The sequence below is a fragment of the Meles meles genome, chromosome X (genome assembly GCF_922984935.1).
Source record: "Meles meles chromosome X, mMelMel3.1 paternal haplotype, whole genome shotgun sequence".
NCBI lineage: Eukaryota > Metazoa > Chordata > Mammalia > Carnivora > Mustelidae > Meles > Meles meles.
The window spans coordinates 41,734,558-41,759,848 of record NC_060087.1 but is presented as its reverse complement, the minus strand read 5'-3'; the positions used below and the strand labels follow the sequence as shown (position 1 = coordinate 41,759,848).

At 38.9% G+C, this 25,291-nt stretch overlaps 1 protein-coding gene across 7 annotated transcripts in view; it reads right to left on the bottom strand.

Moving 5' to 3' along the window:
* Positions 1–25,291, bottom strand: part of JADE3 (jade family PHD finger 3) — a 135,537-nt gene that overhangs the window by 20,118 nt on the left and 90,128 nt on the right. For all 7 annotated transcript variants that reach the window (XM_045996433.1, XM_045996432.1, XM_045996438.1 and 4 more), the window contains 3 exons: positions 10,193–10,383; positions 6,829–7,040; positions 1,402–1,569 (listed from right to left, as the gene is read on the bottom strand). In XM_045996433.1, coding sequence (XP_045852389.1) covers positions 1,402–1,569; positions 6,829–7,040; positions 10,193–10,383 — 571 coding nt within the window. The remainder of the gene's footprint in view (positions 1–1,401; positions 1,570–6,828; positions 7,041–10,192; positions 10,384–25,291) is intronic.

Genomic DNA, 25,291 nt, shown 5'->3' with positions numbered 1-25,291 from the left:
AAAAGACAGCCATAAGAAGTAAGGACAAGTAATGTTTGGAAACCCTCTTTAATCAACTGAGTGTGCACAGAGCCCCTTATAAGATAACAGCAACTGAAGGACCAGATTAAATAATGAGCGATGGAATTTTGAATAAAGAGGCTCTTAGACAAACATTGAGTCCAAGCTCTGAAAAGAGCTTCAAAAATCAAAGGGCATATGGTTTTGCTTATTTGTGGAGCATAATGAATAACACAGAGGACGTGGGGAGATGGAGAGGAGAAGTGAGTTGGGGGAAATTGGAGGGGGAGATGAACCGTGATAGACTGTGGAATCTGAGAAACAATCTGAGGGTTTTGAAGGGGCGGGGGTGGGAGGGTAGGTGAGCCTGGTGGTGGGTATTAGTGAGGGCACGTAGTGCATGGAGCACTGGGTGTGCTGCATAAACAATGAATATTAGAACACTGAAGAGAAATTAAAAAAATAAAAAAGATTTTAAAAAAATCAAAGGGCAACCATCACAGTGGGTGAAAGAGCTATTGCTAGCCTAATTTGGAATAGCCTAAAACTGGAAACAACTGAAATGCCCATCAAAGGAGAATGGATAAATAAATCATGGTATATCCATACAACAGCATACTACTCAACAACAGAGACAAGTGATTGTTGATACACACTACAACATGGAGTGCTAGGCAGACAGAAAACAGTGCATACTGTATGACTTCATTTATATGAAATTCAATAACAGACTAACTAATCTACAGTGATAGCAACTGCAATGGTAAATAGGGACCCAGATAGGGACTGAAAAGTGGGTATGAGGGAACCTTTTGGGTTATTCTGTGTCTACTTTTGGGGTGTTCCAAGTCTTGGTCTGGGTTGTGGTTACAGATTGGTGTAAAAATTCATGAAACCAGACACTCTGTATTTGGTATTTTAAGGTTAAGTTTCGCCTTGGGCGCCTGGGTGGCTCAGTCAGTCAAGCATCTGCCTTTAGCTCAGGTCATGATCCCAGGCTCCTGGAATCGAGTCCTGCATCGAGCTCCCAGCACAGTGTGGAGTCTGCTTCTCCCTCTGCCTCTGCTCCTCCCTCTCTCAAATGAATAAATAAAATCTTAAAAAAAAGAAGGTAAGTTTCACCTTGAAAAAAATCTGCTCACATCCTGGTCTTTCGTGCCTCTCTTCTCATACGAATTTATCCAGTAGAACTGGTCTCTGCACTTATATGTTAATCGGCACGGGCTTACCTGCTCACTTGCATCTGAGAAGGATGTGAGGGAGCTCAAGTGAAAGCACTATCACCTCAGAAACACAGGCAGGCACGAAGCATCTCCATGGAGCCCCAGCAGGTCTGAATGCTGGGGAAAAACAGGGGCCCCCTTGGAGCAAATGGGCTCCCAGGCCTGGATGAGTTCTTACCTCTGGAATCCACAGGGCACAGCTGACATGAGCCCATTTAGTCCCTGTCCTGGTAGTTTTCATGGCCCCACCTCTCTTTGGACATAATAGACATTGTGGATGAATGCCTAGGACGCAGGAACGACACAGCCAGCTGCCTTCTGGGACCTTGAGGATGCCGTAGCAGGCCTGGAGGCACGAGGAGGAGGGGGAAGAATGGTTAGCATTTTCTCACCAAGACTGATATCTGCTCTGGTACACAGTGACAGAGTACCCTCTGCTTTTAGGAGAAAGAGAAAATAAGGCCCAACAAACTCATATCTAGGATTTAGTAATTTTAAAACACTCAAAAAAAGGTGGCATCTGTTCTAAGATCAGCATGTCTGTTTATGAAACTGACTTTTTTAGGACAAAAGAATAAGACTAGAAGGAAATATATACAAAGGCTGGCCCAACTGTTATCTGAGTTTGGGGATTACATTCTTTCTTTTTTGCCTCTGTTTTCTAAAGTTTCTTCAATGATTATATATTTGGTCAGTCATATACTTAGTGGATAACTTCTACAAGTCATGCACTGTTGTAATCAAGAAAAAAGTGTTAAGAAGGAAACAGAAGGAAACTTCTGAGCAGCAAATGAGCTAACGTTTAAAGAGCCTAATAGAGCCTGGCGCATAAAAAGCAATCAGCAAATCACAGCAATTACTTGCTTGGGTTGAAGAAAAAGGGTCTTGTGAATGAATCCTGAGTTGAATAGAATATTAGACTAATCACAATACTCCATAATGAGTTCTGGGAGCTGCTTCAAATCCTTTATGGAATGAAGTTGGACAACTAAATGAATTACTGGAGGAAGGGAGATTAGTTTGGGAAACATTCTAGATTTCCTTTTCACTACCTCCAATCTCGCCCAACTTTCTCCTCCTTACTGCTCTACTCTCATCATTAAGGACTAAACCTGGGGACTACCTGGCTCCTCATGTCGCCTGGTATACTTTCCACCACTGACTAATTCATCAAGGCAGCTTCAAAATCTGTGTCTACCCTAGGAGGTTCACCCACAGCTTGGATTCATGTTCCAATAGTTACTACCATGTAACCCCCGAACCGGTGCCTTTTCTAAACTATCCAAATCATCACCATGCTTCCCAGCTTCCAGATCCAAAATTCCTGTTCTCACATTATCTACTTCCCTTTGTCTACCACCCCTGAGGCATGCTAGTCCTCTCTACAGAGTGGACCTTGGGCTCTGACCTTCCTCTCCATCCCCACCACCCCTGCTCCATCCATCCAAGTCCTTATCGTGTTAGGCCTGGATTGATTTATTCCTAAATTCTCTTCCGCCCCTTTCACACCTTCAATCCTCTTTCTATTCGGCTGCCATGTTCTTCTTACTAAAACAAAGATTTTATTCCATTGCACAGCAACAAACCCTCTAGAAATTCCTTCTGTTCTCACCCTCACCCTTGTCTAAACCACAGGTTAGCAAACTACTGCTTGAGGCCTGTTTTGGAAGTCTAACAAGCTAAGAATGGCTTTCATATTTTTGGAGTGATGTTTAAAAAAAAGAATATGTAACAGAGACTGTATGTGGCTCTCAAAGTCTAAAATATTTACTATCTGGGCCTTCAAAGAAAAAGTCTGCTGGTTTCTGATCAAAAGCCTGACGCTCCTCACCGCACTTCTCAGATCACAGAGCCCTGTGTGTCCGCTCCACTTCTTGACCCCTGCCCTCTACTCAACACGGCTTCCCCCTCACCAGGTACATGGTTGGCAACATGTACTCTTCTCGACTTTAGCTGTTACATTTCATCTCCTCAGTGAGACTGTAAGGTCACTGGGGGCAGGTCATTTATCATCAGTTTATCCAGAATACTTTCTATGCTGAGATCAAATAGGCGGTTTGGTAGAACAGATTAATTTAGGTCAAGAACTGGAGCTGAGCTCCAACTAGGCTGCTCTTACAACAGTAGGGCATCATTCTGTAAGGTTCCTGACCTCCAAAGTTTTCTTTCTCTGAGGTCCAGAAAGTGCTAGGAAATGAAAGCAAGCTTCCTCCTAAAACAGAACCTCTTTCAGACCAGCAGCAGAAAAAAAAAAGTGGTTCTAGGAATACCTTTTATCTCCTGGCCCTTCCATGGGGCAGAAAATAATCTACTGAGCCCTTGTGTAGACTTATTCATGGTCATAGGCTCACAGAAGCTAGTAATTCATAGCAGTGGTTCTCAATTTCTTCTCGACCACAATATGATGAAGGCTGTGGACTCTTGAGAAAATTCCACAAATGCACAGACATATGTTTTATATATAATTCCAGGGGGTTAATAAACTCAGTGCCAAACATATATGACAGATAAAAAAACTATGAGCATGTACCTTCAGACAAATTAATTTAGGCCTCAGTTTGAGTGTTCAATACCTGGGCTAAGAACCAAAAATGGAATCTACAAAGGGACTTGGAATGCTCCTAGTTTTCACATTTTTAATGTTAAAATCTCAAGTCTAACGATGTAAACCTCTCTTCTAAAGTACTGAAACAAATGTGTTATAGTCACAGAGGAACAAACATTTGACATAATGTGGTGGCAGTAAGGAAGAAAAGTAATGTTTAATAAATACAGATGTCAGTATGTCCCTGATTCTGTTAAGGAGTAAACCAAATCCTCCAGATCATTTTAAGTCACTTTTCAGTCAACAGAGGGAGCTCTAACCTAAGTATGGCGTTAGAAGTCAAGTGAATGTACTCACTTTGGAAGAATCTCTTTTTTTTTTTTTTTTTTTTTTTAAGTTTTTTTTTTTTAAATTTATTTATTTGACAGACAGAGATCACAAGTAAGCAGAGAGGCAGGCACAGAGAGAGGAGGAAGCAGGCTCCCCGCTGAGCAGAGAGCCTGATGCGGGGCTCGATCCCAGGACCCTGAGACCATGACCTGAGCTGAAGGCAGAGGCTTAACCCACTGAGCCACCCAGAAGTGAGGAAGAATCTCTTTTATATGAAACTTTATGTGGCACCAACATTCAGCCATAACACATACCAGCTTATATTCTGCAAGGCCTGGTCAGGTGTTATTGTCATCACTTTCTACGTGAGGAAAGCACGTCATTTGTAGTCAATACTGGATATGTTTTCAAAACAAATACTCATTGAGGAGAATTATTAAGCTACATTTCATTTTTTAAGTCAAGGAATCTGAAAAATAATTCCTTAATATTTGGTCCCAACTGTGAATAACAGCTACTGAAAATATATACAGACGACCTTTGTACTATTTTCCCTTCAAGGCTACAATCATTTATCTGAAAACCCTAGGATGAGAAACAAGGAAATTCAGAATTGCTCAGATCTTAGGAAAGTAGTAAATACATATGTGGTATATTACCTAAACCTCAATGGGACCAAGGACAGTACCATATTATCAAATACATTACTATTTCTCTAGCAAACTACATAAGCATTTATACAAAATGGTATAAAGACTATAAAGAGCCGCATATTGGGTGAGTTCTAGTATTGCCCCTAATCACTTTTGGTGCCAGACTTAAGCAAAACCTCGCAGTTTTCAGAGCTTCTGAAATTTCTGGAATTGTAGAGGAAGGACTGTGGACCCATATTATCAAATATTTAAGTTCATACTAACACAAAATTTCCTGTCTTGCTAAAGATGTGACATAAACACTAATAACTGATAGAGTGAAGATAAAATTTTGAAGTTCACTCTCTTAAAGGAAACAAGCAAAACGAAGAAGATCCAATTGGTTACAGAATAATTTTGAGTACCTTTTAATACAGAGGTTTAGGTTAAGTAGTCCAGGTAATTTGAATAAAGTCATAAGCCCTGTTTTTTTTCAATCTCCTGTGTTACCTAACAATTTTATTTATTTAAAAAAATTTTAAGTAATCTCTAGGCCCAACATGGGGCTCAAATTCATGACCCCAAGATCAAGAGTCACGTGCACCACTGACTGAGACAGCCCGGTGCTCCACTGCGTTACCTAAACATTTTAGTCATTTTGTGGCCAGAATGATCTTTCTAAAATACAACTCACAGCCTTCAGGGTTGACAGGACAAAGCCAAAGTTCCTTAGTCTGTCAGCGAAGGCCCGTCACCTGTGGCTCCTCTCTACCCTCCCTGTCCACCCCCCTCTATTCTACCCCACTCCCTTCTGCAGCTCTGAACAGCTCCAAAGTTCCCTCTGATATACTGTGCCCGCTTTCACTACCTGCCTGAATGTGTCCTCTTCTCTGCCTGAACATACCCTGCTGCTCTTTGTGCCATTTAGATTCAGCTTGGATGCCACTTAGAAGTTGTCCCTGATCCCCATCTGTCCCATGCACTTTCACAGCAGCATGGACTTCTAGCTACGAAAACACCCAGCATACTGTGTTAACTGGGCAGTATCCTTGTAGCCCCTATACCAGACTCTGATGACCTCGAGGGCAAAGATCATGTCTGCCTCTTCGTCACTGACTGTGTCTTCAGTATGTGGCACTGTCTTGGCACATGGGATGGTAGATGGTGTTGCACACCTATTTGCTAGATAAATTAATAAGATAAATGAAACACAAAACAGGTTCAGGAGAGTGAAAAATTACTTAGGGGAGTTCAAGAAAAGATTTAAATCAAAATCTGGAAGTCCTGTAGATTTTTTTATAGCTGAAGGTGGAAGAAAACATTTTAAATTGGAGTGTGGCCAAAACACGGAGAGAGGACAGTGTCAGGAATAGTCATCACTGCCGCCTTAAGTAAACTTATTTTGCTAGAGCATAGGGCTTATGAGGGGAAGAAAAGGAAAGAGCTGAAAAGAACGTTGATATCATCATCATCAATTAAAAAGGCACTATGGTGGAAAGGATGACAAATAACTAGCTGTAAGCACTTGGGTAAAGACATTTCATCTTTTCTGGTTTTATCTGTAGAACTGAGGAGTGGGATGGTCTTCTACAGCCCTAAAATTATATGATCTTTAAAAGCATAGTGGACTCTGCTTCCTCAAAGTTATATATGGGTAGGACTGGAAAGGGCTGGGATAGAGAGTCTGGACTTCTACCTGGAGGAAGTATGATCTCACCAAGGTTAGGAACCAGGAGTGTACAACCTGATGATGTAACAGGGACTCCAAGGCGAAGGAGAGACTCCCAGGCAGGCAACAAGGAGACTCCCCAGGGGATGATAAAAGTCTTGAATAAGGCAAACTCAATGGCATAGGTATGAAGGGATATAATAAAGATCTGGGTTTAGCTTCTGAGTTAAAGTTAGTAAACTTTACCTTGGGGTCACCTTGGGGATCATTAGTATTGTTTCTAAAGGAATTACTGAAGAACAGCCAGGCCAAATCTTTATTTTCACCCTTATTAAATGCAAATTGCTACCCAGATATGGGTGCTGGAGACCATCACTGAGCTTCAGAAAGGCTGACTGTGGGGAGGTGGTGGTCTCCACTCTCACTAACCTGATGCACACAGACGTTACACTTATCACAGAACACCATATCATTCCCTTCTTCACTGTCTGGAGACCGGCACACATCACAGATCACATCTTCATCATATTCTATGCCTAGCCCTTCCTCTGTCTCAATAGCATGGTTCATATTTTCATGGCAATGGCGTTCCAGGACTTCTACTGTCTTTTCCATAAGATTCTCATCAACTGGACCAACACCTGCATGGAAATACAAAACAATCAATCAACCCATCAGTCAGCTGTCAATCCCAAATCACCTACTATGAGCCCGGTACAGGGATGGAGGGATTCTAAAAGATAAAACCATCTCTTCTCTGATCTAAAACAACTGGATTTCAAAGAATCTTTTACTAGAGCTATTCTAATATTTACTTATTATCACATATTGGTGTCTGACACATGAAAGGAGAAGTACATTTTACCACATTACTTGTAAGATGTATTACTGACCCTTTCAATTTTCTGTCTACATCTCAATCAGTCCCCCTCCTACATCTCTTTTCTCTTATTCCCACTGAGGGTGAACTTTCACAGCTTTATAATTTTGAACACTTTAATTTATAGAATAAGATAATTAGGATCACATAACTATCTGGACATAAAGAGTAATTCATTCCTAGCATAATAGTTCCAATGCGCACATCTAATGAATATATGAGGAAATTTTTATACAAAAAGGTATTAAGTCATAAAAGAAAATTCTAGGTACTGTGTATGCCATTGTACAGATGAAATATTTTGTTTTTTAAACATGACTTCTAAAAATATCCAATAATATTTTCCAGTGGCAACTGTATACAAGAGAAATCTATTAGCATCCACAAAAGTCTAACTGCAAATTCTGAAATTACTTTTGCCTCTTGTGATTCCCTTTCCTTCTATACTTTTAATTTTTCTTAGTCTTACAAACTTAATAAACCCAACTAAAAGATTTATATGGTAGATACAAGCAACAACTAAACATATTTTTTTGTTTGTTTTTAAGATTTTTATTTATTTGACAGAGAGATCACAAGTAGGCAGAGAGGCAGGCAGAGAGAGAGAGAAGCAGGCTCCCCGTTGAGCAGAGAGCCCGATGTGGAACTCGATCCCAGGACCCTGAGATCATAACCTGAGCCGAAGGCAGCAGCTTAACCCACTGAGCCACCCAGGCGCCCCCAACTAAACATATTTTTTAATGATTCTGTGAGAATGAATATATATATATATATATTTGACATATATTTGATATATATATTTGATATATATATATATATATATATATTTGACAGCTTATAAATTCAGGAATAATCCTCAAAATGATCCAAAACAAATTCACCCAAATATTCTACTTCATTTGTTATATAAGATACATGAAGAAATTCTGGAATTCCATATAAACTACCATTTTAGTGTTGTATATAGTTATGAAAGCAAAAACTACCCAGGTAGTATGTTTCATTTTTCCAGCCAAGACAAATTACATATTTTTTTCCTGGAATGGAGGAGGACAGCATTTGGTTAGAGCACTTAGATTCAAATTCCAACTTGACCCCATACTGGTTATATAAACCTTGACAAGTTATTTATCCTCTTTAGGGCTTAGTTTCATTATCTATAAAATAAGGACCATAATACAAACTCCCTGATTTCTTGTGAGGATGAGATGAGGTAATATTTATGTACTGCTTAGTTCAGTGACCAATATGTAGTAAGCACTCAATTTTTAAAATTCCTTAATCTGAACTAAAAAAAATGCTTAATTTAATGTTGTTTTTAGAAGTGTATTTTAAGCCCTTAGAAGCCTTACTATAATATAGTTTACTCTAAAGCCTAAATGCAGTGCGGTGTCCTGGGTGGCATCCTGGAATAGGAAAAGGTCAAGTACTATGGTCAAGTGAGATGTTATTAACATTAGGGGAAACTGAAACTGTGAGGGGCATATGGCAACTGTATTAAATGTACACTTTTCTGTAAATCTATAACTATTCTAAAATAAAAAAGCTGATTACAAAAAATCCTTCAAAGGGGATTAACTGCAAAATACCAAAGGGACCTCACCGTAAGGTGGTGTCGCATTGAAGGCAGCCCTGTAATGATCATAATGTACACAGACACCATATGGTTCACAAACACAATGGCACACTGAGCCATCAACCCACTGGATTCTGCTCTCATACTCTGATTTCCCCTCTCTGTCAGTCTTTTATTCTCTTCTCTTTGTTGTTTGTACCCTAAGCTGACATCTCTTCTCTTCTCTTAGAAGGCAGAGTAAGAGGAGACATAAAACAGTAGGTTTTAAAAAAATAACAAGTACTCATTATACTAGTACCACTAGTATAATTACTCACAATCACACTAAACTGGATTTAATACAATTTTGTTTTTATCCATAGGCATTCAGATACCAACCTCAAAAGAAAGAAAGGGAAAAAAAAGGAGGGAGGGAAGAAAAGTAAAACCACCGATCCCTGTACTAACAATGTACAAATGTGATTCAAACAAAAAGGAAATCAATTGTGTGCTTCTGCAAATCTCATAATGGAGACTTAAAAACCACCCACAGTTCCATAGGTCCAACCACTGCTCAGATCGAAGTCTTGTCAAAGGGTGATGTGTAAGAATAAAATGAATTTCCTTTCAGCCTAGCATCTCCCAGCATCACCGGTATGGTGCTGTAGGGCATACACTTACTTTACAACTGTTATTATGTTTACTTTCAGGATTTTTTTGTTTGCTTGCCTCTGCTTAATTTAAGTCTTTGAGAACTGCATGACAACTTCAGAACTCACTAAACATAGTGAGGCAGCTAAGAACTGCTCTGGGGATGTTTTGCCCTAAGCCTGCCATTCTTCCAGCAGGAAAATTTTAAGTCTCGCATGAAGGCGTGCTGGTCACATCGACCTGTCAGGTGCATGCTGCTGTCTCCTGCTGAAGTTAGAGCGTCTCTCCAGCTGGCAGAGATGGCAGAGGTGCTGCTGCCCCTGGCCTTGCCCACAGATCAGAGTGTTTTTTGGGGGCTGAGCGAGGAACCAGCTTCAGAATCCTCCTTACCCAGCAGTCCAATCAGCCATGACCACTCTCACAATTGGAACTGGAAAACAATCTTATGAAACCTACATACCACCCCTGATCTTTGCTATTCACCATGAACAAGGAAAGAAAAGGTCAGATTTAAATGTTACTGCTCTATTTCAATATATTTATGCATTTCAAGAAATGCCTCATTAAGGTAAGATCAAAGAGAAAAATAAATAAAAAAGCCAGAAAAGAAAAGAGGCCACAGGATGAAAACAAGTTAAATGGTCCTGACACCTTAAAAAAAACACGAGGCAAATCAAGGACAACTTACTTGTGGGAAAACAACTCACCCATTTCAGCGAGATCTTCATTGAGTTCCTGAAGCCAGAAGATGTCCATGTCGTCTAGGTCATAGCGACACACAGATGCTGCCAGTTCCATGATGTTGATGTAGCCAGGTTCTGTGGTTTCTGAGCTGGAGCACTGGATGTACTTCCGGGGCCGCATATACAGAACGTCCTTTACCTTCTCGGCTACAACCCTGGAAAAGTGAAAGAAAAATACTGATAAGTCAACAAATGACAGATTCTAGGCACTGACTGGGTAGGACACAGTGGAGCTGAATGCTCTCCTTTTCCTCCATGGGGGTGGGGGGAGGTCGCTGCTCTGCCAACTGAGAGGTATGGCAGATCCCTTTCTGGAAAGTAAATGGTTCTACGAATTCAGTTTTTTCATCTGCTATGAACAGTCCACTGCTAATGTAATGTTTCATTTACCCTCATTGCTGCTGGGTCCCTACTACCATTCATTCTAATAAAATGTTGCACTGTGTGTTCTTGGTGCAACAGCCACCACATTTGGTTAGAAGGGGGAAACTGAGGAAGAGATGATACCAGCACAAAGCCATGGCCAGATTCCATACCAAAGATATACTTCAGCTAAACCCATGAGTTTCTGCCACGGAGGCAATACTGGATGGTGGTAAAGAGTACAGGCTATAGACTCACACAAGCCTGTTTTTTCTGCCACTTATTCACATAGTAATCTTGAGGAACTACTTCTTTTCTATAAGGTTCAGTTTCCTAGCTAAAAAGTAAGGACAATAGTCATATATTATTATAAAATAATATCAAACCTATAGGGTTATTACAATTGCACAAAATAAAATACATAGGGGGAACAGGTGGTGGGTAATAGGGAGGGCACGTATTGCATGGAGCACTGGGTGTTGTGCAAAAACAATGAATACTGTTATGCTGAAAAAATAAATAAAATGGAAAAAAAAACAGGAGGAATAAACAAAAAAAATACATAAAGTGCTTAGTATATAGTAAAAAACAGATGTTCAATAATGTTATTGTTGTTATGTTTCTTGTTATTGTCACTATTTATGTAGATGAGGTAAAGCCAAGAGGCCGTGGACTTATACAAACTCCATGCATTTTCCAGCCATATATGATAGCGACCAGAAGTCCGAGCTAGGGTAACATGATGAGATGAAAGATTCCTGTTCTTCCATCAACTTTTCCAGCAGGCCTGAGAAAACTCGTATTTTCGTCCTTCCTCCTGACACTTAGGAGCCCAAGGCAAAGAAACCAAGCAAGGGAAGAACTAGAAGTTTCTCATACCAATAACTCATTTTATAGTCAATGTTTTAGGTACTCCACAAAGCATCAGAAAATCTAAACAAGAGGAAATATGGATTCTTATTCCTTGGCAATTTAAAAGAATAGAGTGGGCCCTCTAAAAAAAGAAAAATATATATAAAATAATGAAATTGTTTCTCTGAAAGGCTTCTGAAACTAGTTTCTTTACTCAAGTCACTATATATGTAGAAGAATTCATAAACATAAATGTATTTATATGAATACATATAAGTATATATAGGCATAGTCCGCCTTGTAAATATATAATAAATATTTCTTCCTAAGCATTCTTCCAAAAGGTTATGATTCCACATAATATATATTGAAAAAAAGTTAATAACTACATGCATCTGCACATTTTAATTTTTCTACCATATGGAGTTTTAAAGCCAAAGGCAACAAATATTTGAGTAAAAAAAACCAGAACCCTAAAATATTAATTGAAGCTAGAAATTTGGGAACTGCTGACAGAGGCCTGCTTCCAACTGAAATGAACCCAACTGAAAAGGACAAGACATGCATATGAATTCTCCAAAGACAATGAGATTAAATATGCTATGCTTATTTGGTGCATGGCCTATGAGGTAATTATAGAATATCTAATTTTTTTCAAGATTCATCTTGTTCTAAAAGGAAGAATATTTTGCTAACTATTCATATCAATTGTCTCAAATCCTCTGTGGAGCAAGGTAGACTATAAATGTTCTTGAACTAAACTAATATGTCTATAACACTTCTGGAAGAGACCTCAGGATACGCATATATATTTTATATATATATATATATATATATATATATATATATACACACACACACACACACACACATATATATGTGTGTATATATACACACACACACACACATATATATGTGTGTATATATATGATAGGTGTGTATACAATACAGATATATATATATATTTATTTATTTTAAAGGTTTTTTTTATTTTAAAGTTTAAGTAATCTCTATACCCAATGTGGGGTTCAAACTTGTGACCCTAAGGATCAAAAATCACAGGCTCCTCTGAGCCTGTCAGGTGCCTCGAAGGCAAATATATTTTAAATAAGACATAAAGGCCAATAGCCATAAAGGAAGAGATTTAAAAACTTCTGTTTATCACCAATATATAATAAACTCTTACAAATCAATTAGAAAAAGACAGACAATTCAATTAAGTAGTAGGCAAGAAACCTGAATAGACATTTCCTGAATAAGGTTATCCAGATGGCAAGAAAACTTTTTAAAGGCTTTCAACCTCATTAGTTACCACAGAAATGCAAATTGAAATCGTAATTACTATTACTTACCAGAATGGCTAAACTTGGAAAGACTGACCAAAAACTGACATTAACTTCAGTGTTTATAAGGAAGTGGAGCAAACAGACCTCTCCTACACTGCTGGTAGAAGTGTGAATTGGTCCAACCCCTTTGGCAAACTACTTGGCAGCAGATGTCACAGTTGAATATACATATAACCTAGGACCTAGTAAACCCAATCTGGGAGAATATACTTAACAAAAGAGTATACATATGTAGAGTAAAAAATTAAAAATGTCAGGACACCTAGGTGGCTCAGTCAGCTAAGCGTCTGCCTTCAGCTCAGATCATGATCCTAGGGTCCTGAGATCAAGTCCCGCATCAGGTTCCCTGCTCAGCAGGGAGCCTGCTTCTCCCTCTGCTTGTGCTGGGTCTGTCTCTCTCTCTCTCTGACAAATAAATAAATAAAATCTTAAGAAAATTAAAAATGTCTGTATTAGCTGAAAACGGGAAGCAATCTAAATACCTATCAAGATCAGAATTGATAAATAAAATGTGGTATATTCACACAATGGAATATGACACAGAGATGAAACTCAATGAACTACTACATGCAACAGTATGGATAAACCTCACCAGCATAATGATGAACACAACAATCTAATCTCAGTACGAAGTTAAAAGCCGGCAAAACTGCCACCTACGGAGAGGGAGGTTAGTTACTGGGTATGAGCAGGAAGGCTCCTGGGGTGTTGGGTAACATTCTATTTCTCGATCTGGGTGGCAGTTAAACAAGTGTATTTAATTCATGAAAATTCACAGAGTTATACAGTTATGCTTTGGTTACTTTTCTTTCTTTTTTCTTAAAGATTTTATTTATTTATTTGACAGTGAGAGATCACAAGTAGGCAGAGACAGAGAGAGAGGAAATCACGTACAGTCTACACCATCCCAGCCCAGATGACAGACATGTTAATGCATAAGCCTTGGAATGATTCTAGCCCCCAGCCACTGAGTCACCCCCAAATTCAAAGTCTTGTTGGATGAGGTCCTAGATATCACAGAGCAAAGACAGGCCATCCCCACTCTGCCCCTCAGAATCCATGAGTATGATAACATAGAGGCTTGAAGCTGCTAAGTTTGGGGGCAGTAGTAAATGGGAAAATCACCAAAGGGCTGTTTTAAACTTTCAGTAAGATGTGTGTATGCAAGTGCTCTGTACATTTTGCTTCTTACTGCCTCTCATAATTGAAAGCAAGAATGGAAGGCTGCTGCCACACTGAACAGAACAAGAAAGGAGCTATGGGGACAGTGGGGCAAGGAGAGCAGGGAGATGAGGGAGGCATGAGGATGAAATGGAGCAGTGGAGTGGGAGGCAGGCTTGGGCTCCCATTTATCATCAAGGCCCTTCTTCCTTTGACTTACTATGTGGAATCTGAATATCTTTTGAAATTAGGGCCAAGAAGATCTCCTTTAAGACTAATGATGTACTGTATGTTGGCTAACTGAATTTAAATTAAATAAAGAATGAATATGGGGTATGAGGCAATGAAGAATCAAAGATGACTCTAAGAAATTTGGCCTGAAAGTCTGAAAAGATAGTTACAGCAGGAAGAATGGATCTGCCATCAGTTAAACATGGGACTACAGGTGGGACTAGTTTGGGAAGATAAATAGCTCAGTTTGGGATATCTGAAGTCTAATAAGATGTCTACTGGACATCCAAATGGAGATGCTGAATTGGTGGTTATATATTTGAGTCTGGAATTTAGTGAACAAAGTGTGGCTCTCCATAGTCCAGTTAGTTCAATGTTTACATTCCAAGGAGAAATAGGGGCCTGTCTGAATATCTAATTATTCCCGCTTTCAGTATCGTTCGTGATTGATAATATATTGTTAAGTGAAACAAGAAAGTTATAGGATATTCCCACTTATTTCTATATACATAGATATGTGTGCGTGTATAAGCATATATACTATGTGGTTAATGTTTTGTATTCTAATTCATTTTTAGTTTTACAGTAAATCAGTACTTCACCTATAACGTTAAAAACACACAGAGACACACAGTAAATATATCAACCACTTGCCTGTCATACAAATTATGAATGGTCCCTTTCAACCAAACTTGAACCACGGTTTTTGTTCCACTAGAACCTTTAGCAACAGAAACTAATTTAAATACACAAATAACCCCTGGCCAGACTCATCAAAAAGAAAAGTGAAAGGACCCAAATAAATAAAATCATGAATGAAAGAGGAGAGATCACAACTAACATCCAAGAAATACAGACAATTATAAGAACATGCTATGAGCAACTCTACGCCAACAAATTTGACAATCTGGAAGAAATGGATGCATTCCTAGAGACATATAAACTACCACAACTGAACCAGGAAGAAATAGAAAACCTGAACAGGCCCATAACCAGTAAGGAGATTGAAACAGTCATCAAAAATCTCCAAACAAACAAAAGCCCAGGGCCAGATGGCTTCCCAGGGGAGTTCTACCAAACATTTAAAGAAGAACTAATTCCTATTCTCCTGAAACTGTTCCAAAAAATAGAAATGGAAGGAAAACTTCCAAACTCATTTTATGAGGCCAGCATCACATTGATCCCCAAACCAGACAAGGATCCCACCAAAAAAGAGAACTACAGGCCAATATCCTTGATGAACACAGATGCAAAAATTCTCACCAAAATACTAGCCAATAGGATTCAACAGTACATTAAAAGGATTATTCACCACGATCAAGTGGGATTTATTCCAGGGCTGCAGGGTTGGTTCAACATCTGCAAATCAATCAATGTGATACAACACATTAATAAAAGAAAGAAAATCAGAAGAGACCCCAAATTGTGGGGGGGGGGGAGAAAGGGGATAAAAAGAGGTTCAGAAATAAAAAGAAAAAAATTTAAAAAATAAAACAAATAAAGAAAAAGTATAAAAAAGAAAGAAAAAAATATATATATTTAGATAAACTAGTCAAAAATTGTTAAAAAAGAAAAGGGTAAAAGTTTTAAAAAATTTAGCAGAAGAAAAGAAAAAAAGAAAAAAAATTGAAAAAAGAAAAAAAAACTGAATTAGCCGCAAGACTAAAGAATCATGGGGAGAAAGCCATGAGTTCCGTGCTTTGCTTTCTCCTCCTCTGGAATTGCGCTGCTGTCTTAGGAATTGAACCTGCTTTCCTTGATAGATGAACTTCGTCCTGGCTGGATATTTTGTTGATCTTCTGGGGGAGGGGCCTGTTGTAGTGACTCTCAAGTGTCTTTGCCCGAGGCGGGATTGCACCGCCCTTACCAGGGGCCGGACTAAGTAACCGGCTCGGGTTAGCCGGTGAACATGACTTGGTGAACCAGTAAATTCCAAATGACCAAAGGCCTTGTGTTACAAAAACATTCATGGGTAGAAGACCAAGTCAAATGAAAGATAGACCAGTGAGTTTTTATATAACCAAGAACAAAAATTTTCTTAATGTGGTTTCAGGTTCTACATGGCAATGAACTTTTGAGAACCTACTACTTGTTGAGCTTTGATGTAGTATCAAAAGTATCAAAGAGGAATAAGCCCAATTATCTGAAAAAGGCTATTAAAATACCCTTCCCCTTTCTAGCTATGTATCTCTTTGAGACCAGTGTTATTCCTATTCTTTAACCAGGTATTAGAACCCAGCTATCTTCTATTCAGTCAAACGTTCGAGATTTATAAAAATGCAAAACAAACAAACAAAAAAAAACAAAACAAAAAAAAAAAGAAAGAAGAAGAACCATATGATACTCTCAATAGATGCTGAAAAAGCATTTGACAAAGTACAGCATCCCTTCCTGATCAAAACTCTTCAAAGTGTAGGGATAGAGGGCACATACCTCAATATTATCAAAGCCATCTATGAAAAACCCACCGCAAATATCATTCTCAATGGAGAAAAACTGAAAGCTTTTCCGTTAAGGTCAGGAACACGGCAGGGATGTCCATTATCACCACTGCTATTCAACATAGTACTAGAAGTCCTAGCCTCAGCAATCAGACAACAAAAGGAAATTAAAGGCATCCACATCGGCAAAGAAGAAGTCAAACTATCACTCTTCGCAGATGATATGATACTATATGTGGAAAACCCAAAAGACTCCACTCCAAAACTGCTAGAACTTGTACAGGAATTCAGTAAAGTGTCAGGATATAAAATCAATGCACAGAAATCAGTTGCATTTCTGTACACCAACAACAAGACAGAAGAAAGAGAAATTAAGGAGTCAATCCCATTTACAACTGCACACAAAACTATAAGATACCTAGGAATAAACCTAACCAAAGAGGCTAAAAATCTATATGCAGAAAACTATAAAGTACTCATGAAAGAAATTGAGGAAGACACAAATAAATGGAAAAATGTTCCATGCTCCTGGATTGGAAGAATAAATATTGTGAAAATGTCTATGCTACCTAAAGCAATCTACACATTTAATGCAATCCCTATCAAAATACCATCCATTTTTTTCAAAGAAATGGAACAAATAATCCTCAAATTTATATGGAACCAGAAAAGACCTTGAATAGCCAAAGCAATATTGAAAAAGAAAGCCAACGTTGGTGGCATCACAATTCCGGACTTCAAGCTCTATTACAAAGCTGTCATCATCAAGACAGCATGGTACTGGCACAAAAACAGACACATAGATCAATGGAACAGAATAGAGAGCCCAGAAATAGACCCTCAACTCTATGGTCAACTAATCTTCGACAAAGCAGGAAAGAATGTCCAATGGAAAAAAGACAGCCTCTTCAACAAATGGTGTTGGGAAAATTGGACAGCCACATGCAGAAAAATGAAATTGGACCACTTCCTTACACCACACACGAAAATAGACTCAAAATGGATGAAGGACCTCAATGTGAGAAAGGAATCCTTTCTCTTCAATCAATCTTTTCAATCAAAAAAATCCTTAAGGAGAACATAGGCAGCAACCTCTTCGACCTCAGCTGCAGCAACATCTTCCTAGGAACATCGGCAAAGGCAAGGGAAGCAAGGGCAAAAATGAACTATTGGGATTTCATCAAGATCAAAAGCTTTTGCACAGCAAAGGAAACAGTTAACAAAACCAAAAGACAACTGACAGAATGGGAGAAGGTATTTGCAAACGACATATCAGATAAAGGGCTAGTATCCAAAATCTGTAAGGAACTTAGCAAACTCAACACCCAAAGAACAAACAATCCAATCAAGAAATGGGCAGAAGACATGAACAGACATTTCTGCAAAGAAGACATCCAGATGGCCAACAGACACATGAAAAAGTGCTCCATGTCACTCGGCATCAGGGAAATACAAATCAAAACCACAATGAGATATCACCTCACACCAGTCAGAATGGCTAAAATTAACAAGTCAGGAAATGACAGATGCTGGCGAGGATGCGTAGAAAGGGGAACCCTCCTACACTGTTGGTGGGAATGCAAGCTGGTGCAACCACTCTGGAAAACAGCATGGAGGTTCCTCAAAATGTTGAAAATAGAACTACCCTATGACCCAGCAATTGCACTAGTGGGTATTTACCCTAAAGATACAAACGTAGTGATCCGAAGGGGCACGTGTACCCGAATGTTTATAGCAGCAATGTCTACAATAGCCAAAATATGGAAAGAACCTAGATGTCCATCAACAGATGAATGGATAAAGAAGATGTGGTATATATACACAATGGAATACTATGCAGCCATCAAAAGAAATGAAATCTTGCCATTTGCGATGATGTGGATGGAACTAGAGGGTATCATGCTTAGTGATTTATGTCAATCGGAAAATAATCAATCGGAAATAAGTCAATTGGAGAAAGACAACTATCATATGATCTCCCTGATATGAGGACATGGAGATGCAACGTGGGGGGTTAGGGGGATAGGAGAAGAATAAATGAAACAAGATGGGATTGGGAGGGAGACAAACCATAAATGACTCTTAATCTCACAAAACAAACTGGGGGTTGCTGGGGGGAGGTGGGGTTGGGAGAGGGGGAGGGGGTTATGGACATTGGGGAGGGTATGTGCTATCGTGAGTGCTGTGAAGTGTGTAAACCTGGCGATTCACAGACCTGTACCCCTGGGGATAAAAATACATTATATGTTTATTTAAAAAAAAATTGGAAGGGGAGGCGAACCATAAGAGACTGGACTCTGAAAAACAACCTGAGGGTTTTGAAGGGCCGGGGGTGGGAGGTTGGGGGAACCAGGTGGTGGGTAATAGGGAGGGCACGTATTGCATGGAGCACTGGGTGTTGTGCAAAAACAATGAATACTGTTACACTGAAAAAAATAAATAAATACACAAATAAAAACCTAAAACAACAACAAAACACCATCTGAAGCTCGTTTATTATTGACTAGTGCAAAAAATTATCCATAGTCTACCTACAAACACAGAATGAAGTTAATACCATCTTTATTTGTTGATTTGTTTTCAAAAAGTTCTTTGTGTTGGTCAACAGAGTTACGTAAACAGCTGGAACTTACAGCGCAAGCTGGCTCTGTGATTGTCTATATCCTCCCCTCAATCACTGCCACCTCCCCCCAACCCCTGTCTCTGTACACACACCCTACACTATACTACACTGAAGAGACAAGACAACTGCACAAAGGACAATGCAACAAAGGGAAAAATCTAGCTTGAAAGCTGGAACAAAGATTCTGAAGGAATCTGCTTCCCTTTCTCTGCTGTATCACTTTCCCCTTTTTTCAGTTGTTCCAGCATCCAGGGATCAAGTCAGTTAATTTATATACATCCAAAATTACTTCCGTAACTCCATTAGTAATTAAAATTCTGAAGCATTTTGACAATCTTGTAGATTAGGTACTAAATAAAAAGCAAGTGTTTGGTTTATTAGTATTTAAGTTTCTCTAGCTGACTGATTAATCTGTAGGTTTTAGGCAAGTAACTGAAATACAAAATCATTAAAAATATTACCATTGTGATAGATTGAAGATGGTCACAAATCTTCTGATCATCCTTCTGTCTACTTCCCTCCCTTTCAGTTTGGGAACTCTGTGACTGCTCTAGTGAAATGTGGTGGAAATAATGCTGTGTCAGTTTCTGAGCCCCGGCCTTAAGACTAGCAGCTTCTACTTGTTATCTCTCAGAATACTCACTCTTGGAGCCCAGCGCTGCTATGTAAGAAGTCAGATTATCTTGTTGAGAGATCATGTGGAAAGGTCCCAAGACCATATGCTAATCTGGGCAGTGCAGATAATAGATAGCGTCAACTACATGGTTACACTGCTGAATCATATCAGTAAGGTTCCTAAGGCTCCTGTGCCCATGTAGCTTTGCATTTGTAATGCCTCTATCAAAGAGTAGTAGAGAAATGTTATGTGTTCACCAAACTGTTTCCATCTAAGCACACAGCAAGACTGCATTCCCCAGCCTTACTTTGCAGTTAGGTGGGCCAATTGAGTGAGTTCTAGCTTATGGAACATGGGTGGATAAACCACTTCAAATCCTAGTCTCCCCCACCCCCAACCAAATCTACCTCTATAACCCTGCATGCTATCTTGTCTTTTCTTGCATACTGGATTTAGAATTGGTGGGGGGAGAAGGGAGTGGAAATGGGCCTATCCAATAGAGGAGCCTACTCATAAAAAGAGCCTGAGTCCCTGAAGGACTACATGGGGGTGACTCACATCCCAACCCACACTGGATGGAGATACGTACAAGAAACAGAACGTTCACCAGGTTAAAATGTTGAGACTTTGGGGGATGTTATACTAAATGGACTCTCTTGCCTAATACAAAGAAGGATTTATAAAGAGTTATTTCCCAATATTTTCACGTATATTTTAACTTAACTACAGCAGTTCCCCTTTATCTGTGGTTTCCCTTTCTGTAGTTTCACTTACCTGTGGTCAGCCACAGACTGGAGGAAGATGACCCTCCTTCTGATGTATCATTTTGTCAGTAGTAGCCCAATCCTGTGCCATAGTGCCCATGTCATTCACCTCATTTTGTCCCATCACAGAGGCATTTTATCATCCCACATCATCACGAGAAGGATGAGTACAGTAGAGTAAAATATTCTGAGAGAGCACATTCACATAACTAATATTGTTAAAATTGTTGCATGTTAATAGTTAAAATTGTTAATCTTTTACTGTACCAAGTTTATAAATTAAACTTTATCTTAGGTGTCTATGTGGAGAAAAAACATAGTATACACAGAGGCTGGCACTATCCACAGTTTTGGGCATCCACTCAGGGTCTTAGAACATATCCCCTGTGGAATGGGGGAGGAGCCTACTATATTGTATTACATTAGACTCAGTCTTAAATTTCTCTAACAGATTTATGTTTTAGAATATTTTCTTTAGAGAAGTGAGATTTCTACCAGTAAAGAAGTAACTAACCAATTCAGTTTTAATTTTACCAAAACTAATATGGAAGAGCCAACCCAAACAATGTATTAGAAGATTTTTGTTTTTATATTCTGATATTGTTTATATCCGATTGTGAACTGCTATAAGAGTCTTTGTTAAAACTTTAGCCTAGAATTAAGGAATGTCATCATGCTCTTGATGTACACTGATTTATGATTTTTAAAATTTGGAAGGCAGAATTTTTACAATTGAATAATTATTAACATTTCTTCTTCACATGAAAGTAACACATGACCACTAAAGATACTAGTTTTAAATCTAAAAGCAATTACTGTAAGGTCTCTTTATAAAACATTTACATTTGTTTAGATTTGGCAGTTATGTCAGAAGAAAACACTTTTATTTGTGGCTTTTGAGAATAAACCTACTATCTTCTAATTTCAAAAACTGTTTAAATATTCTCTCAGTTGTATAAATAACCAAATTGTTACAAAGCACCTCCCTAACTTCTAGGAGTTTTATAATCTATGAAAATAACAACAATGAAGACATACAAAAAGAAACACTAACACAAAAAAAATTATAAAATTAGCCAGTAAAAGAGCAACAAAAAACAGTATTCTGTCATACAGTGTGTGGGGGAGGAAGAAGGAACGTATTTGGACAGAGTGAAATATAAGTAGAGAAATCAACATCTCAGTTCAAAGTAGGAAAATAGTATTAAAAAGTCACCCTGGTAGATTTGTGAGAGAGAGGATTTAAAAAAATAAAACTGAGATTTCTTAATGATTCAAGACCTATGTTTTCTTCCACAGCTGCCTGGCTTACAAGACACTCATGGAACCCAGGTGGGTGGGGTTGGTGTTTAGTGTCTATCACTTTCAAAAAAAGGAGCTGTTCAACAAATGAGCAGGGACACATGGATATCCTCATGCAAAAGAATGGCGTTGTCCCTAACACCTCACACCACATATAAAAGTTAACTAAATGGACCAAAGACCCAAATGTAACAGATGAAATTATAACATTCTTGGAAGAAAACAGGTGTAAAAGTCAAGATCTTGGTTTAGGCAGTGATTCCTTAGATATGACACCAAAAGGACAAACAACCAAAGGAAAAAATAGATAAACTGGACTTCATCAAAACTAACAACTTTCGTGCTTCAAAGGACACCACCAAGAAAGTGAAAAGGCAATTCACAAAAGGAGAAAATACTTGCAAATCACATATCTAATAAGAGACTTGTATCCAGAATACATAAGGAACTTTAAGAACTCAACAATAAAAAACAAATAGCCCAATTTTTAAAATGGAAGAAAGATCTGAATAATTTCTCCAAAGAAAACATATATATAGGGGGTATACATGGAGGCACTACAAAAAAATGGGATATCCCAAAACTGGTCAGGGGACGTTGTTGCCTTGTTCCAAAGTGAATGTGACGGCACATAAAGAAGTAAACCAAGATGATTCACTTTGGCTGTTTGAACAGTAGCGTTTCATAGGAAGAGAAAGAAAGTCACATATTAAAAAATGGGCAGAAGATATGAACAGACACTTCTCCAACGAAGACATACAAATGGCTATCAGACACATGAAAAAATGTTCATCATCACTAGCCATCAGGGAGATTCAAATTAAAACCACATTGAGATACCACCTGACACCAGTTAGAATGGCCAAAATTAGCAAGACAGGAAAAAACGCGTGTTGGAGAGGATGTGGAGAAAGGGGAACCCTCTTACACTGTTGGTGGGAATGCAAGTTAGTGCAGCCACTTTGGAGAACAGTGTGGAGATTCCTGAAGAAATTAAGAATAGAGCTTCCCGGGGCACCTGGGTGGCTCAGTGGGTTAAGCCACTGCCTTCGGCTCAGGTCATAATCCCAGAGTCCTGGGATCGAGCCCCATGTCAGACTCTCTGCTCAGCGGGGAGCCTGCTTCCCTTCCTCTCTCTCTCTCTGCCTGCCTCTCTGCCTACTTGTGATCTCTGTCAAATAAATAAAAATCTTTTAAAAAAAAAAAAAAAAGAATAGAGCTTCCCTATGACCCTGCAATTGCACTGCTGGGTATTTACCAAAAAGATACAGATGTAGTGAAAAGAAGGGCCATCTGTACCCCAATGTTTATTGCAGCAATGGCCACGGTCACCAAACTGTGGAAAGAACCAAGATGCCCTTCAACGGATGAATGGATAAGGAAGATGTGGTCCATATACACGATGGAGTATTATGCCTCCATCAGAAAGGATGAATACCCAACTTTTGTAGCAACATGGACGGGACTGGAAGAAATTATGCTGAGCGAAATAAGTCAAGCAGAGAGAGTCAAGTATCATATGGTCTCACTTATTTGTGGAGCATAACAAATAACATGTAGGACATGGGGAGGTGGAGAGGAGAGGGAGTTGAGGGAAACTGGAAGGGGAGATGAACCATGAGAGACTATGGACTCTGAAAAACAACCAGAGGGTTTTGAAGGGGCGGGGGGGGTGGGAGGTTGAGGAACCAGGTGGTGGGTAATAGGGAGGGCACGTACTGCATGGAGCACTGGGTGTGATGCCAAAACAATGAACACTGTTATGCTGTAAATAAACAAATAAAAAAAAAAGTCACATTACTTTTTGATTTAAAGTAGAAAAGCTCTGTTTCAAAAAGAGCTTACAAATGGCTTCTAAGCACATGAAGGAAAGATGCTCGACATTTCTGTAGTTTCAACAATATTTGATGAAATACAAAATATTTCACCAAAATTTGATGAAATATTTGATGATTGATGAAAACATCAATATTTACAGATGCTATCACTACAAAGCTGCTATTATGGTGAAAAAATCATCAGGCAAATGATAATTAAACTTACAGTAGATATACTTCGGACTCACTAGTGTGGCTATAATAAAAAAGAAAATAACAAGTGTTGGTGAAGATAGGGAGGAAATGGAGCCCTCATACACTGCTGGTAGGAATGTAAAATGATACAGATATTCTGGGAAACAGTTTGACAGTTCCTCAAAATGTTAAAGATATAGCTACCATATGACTCAGTATATCTACCCCTAGGTATATACCCAAGAGAAATGAAAACATAAGTCCACTCAAAAACTTGTACAAGAGGGGCACCTGGGTGGCCCAGTTGGTTAAGTAGCTGTCTTCAGCTCAGGCCATGATTCTGGAGTCCCGGGATCAAGCCCCGCATCAGGCTCCCTGCTTAGAAGGGAGTCTGTTTCTCCCCCTGTCCCTCACCGTACTTGTGCTTTCTCTCTTTCAAATAAATAAACAACAACAAAAAAACCTTTAAAAAACTTGTACAAGAATGTTTGTAGCAGCATTATTCATAATAGTTCAAACATGGAAACAACCCAAACTTATATCAACTGATTAACAAAATGTGGTCTTATCCATACAATGGAATATTATTTGGCCATAAAAAGTTAATGAAATACTGATACATACTACAACATAGAAAAACCCTGAAAATATTATGCTGCGTAAAAGAAAGATTCAGTGGCCATACACTGTACGATTCAACTCTCATAAAATGTCCAGAATAGGCAAACCCAGAGAAAGAAAGTAGATTAGTGGTTGTTAAAGACTGAATTGTGTTCTCCCAAAATTTTTATGTTGAAGCCCTAACTCCCAGTGTGACTATATTTGAAGATGGGGCCTATACAGAGATAACAGAGGTTAAGGGAGGTTATAGAGTGGGGACCTAATCTGATAGATTTGGTGACTTTATAAGAAGAGGAAGAGACACCAGATCTCCATCTCTCTGTCTCTCTCTCTCCCTATGTGCACAGAGGAAAGGACGTGAGAACAAAGTGAGAAGGTAGCTGCCTACAAGCCTGGAAGAGAGGCTTCACTGAACCCTAACCCTGATGGCAACTTGATCCTGGACTTTTAGCCTTCAGGTTGCGAGAAAATAAATTTCAGTTTTTTAAGCCACCCAGTCTGTGGTATTTTGTTATGACAGCCTTAGCAGACTAATACAGTGACTGCCAGGAGCCAGGGGAAGGGGAAAATGAGGAATAACTGCTAACAGATGTGGGGTTTCTTTCTGGGGTAATGAAAATGTTCTGGATTTACATAGTGGTGATAGCTGAATAAGTGTGAATATACTAAAAACCACCATGCAGTTTAAAAGGGTGAATTTTATAGTATGTGAATTCTATCTTGATAAAAAA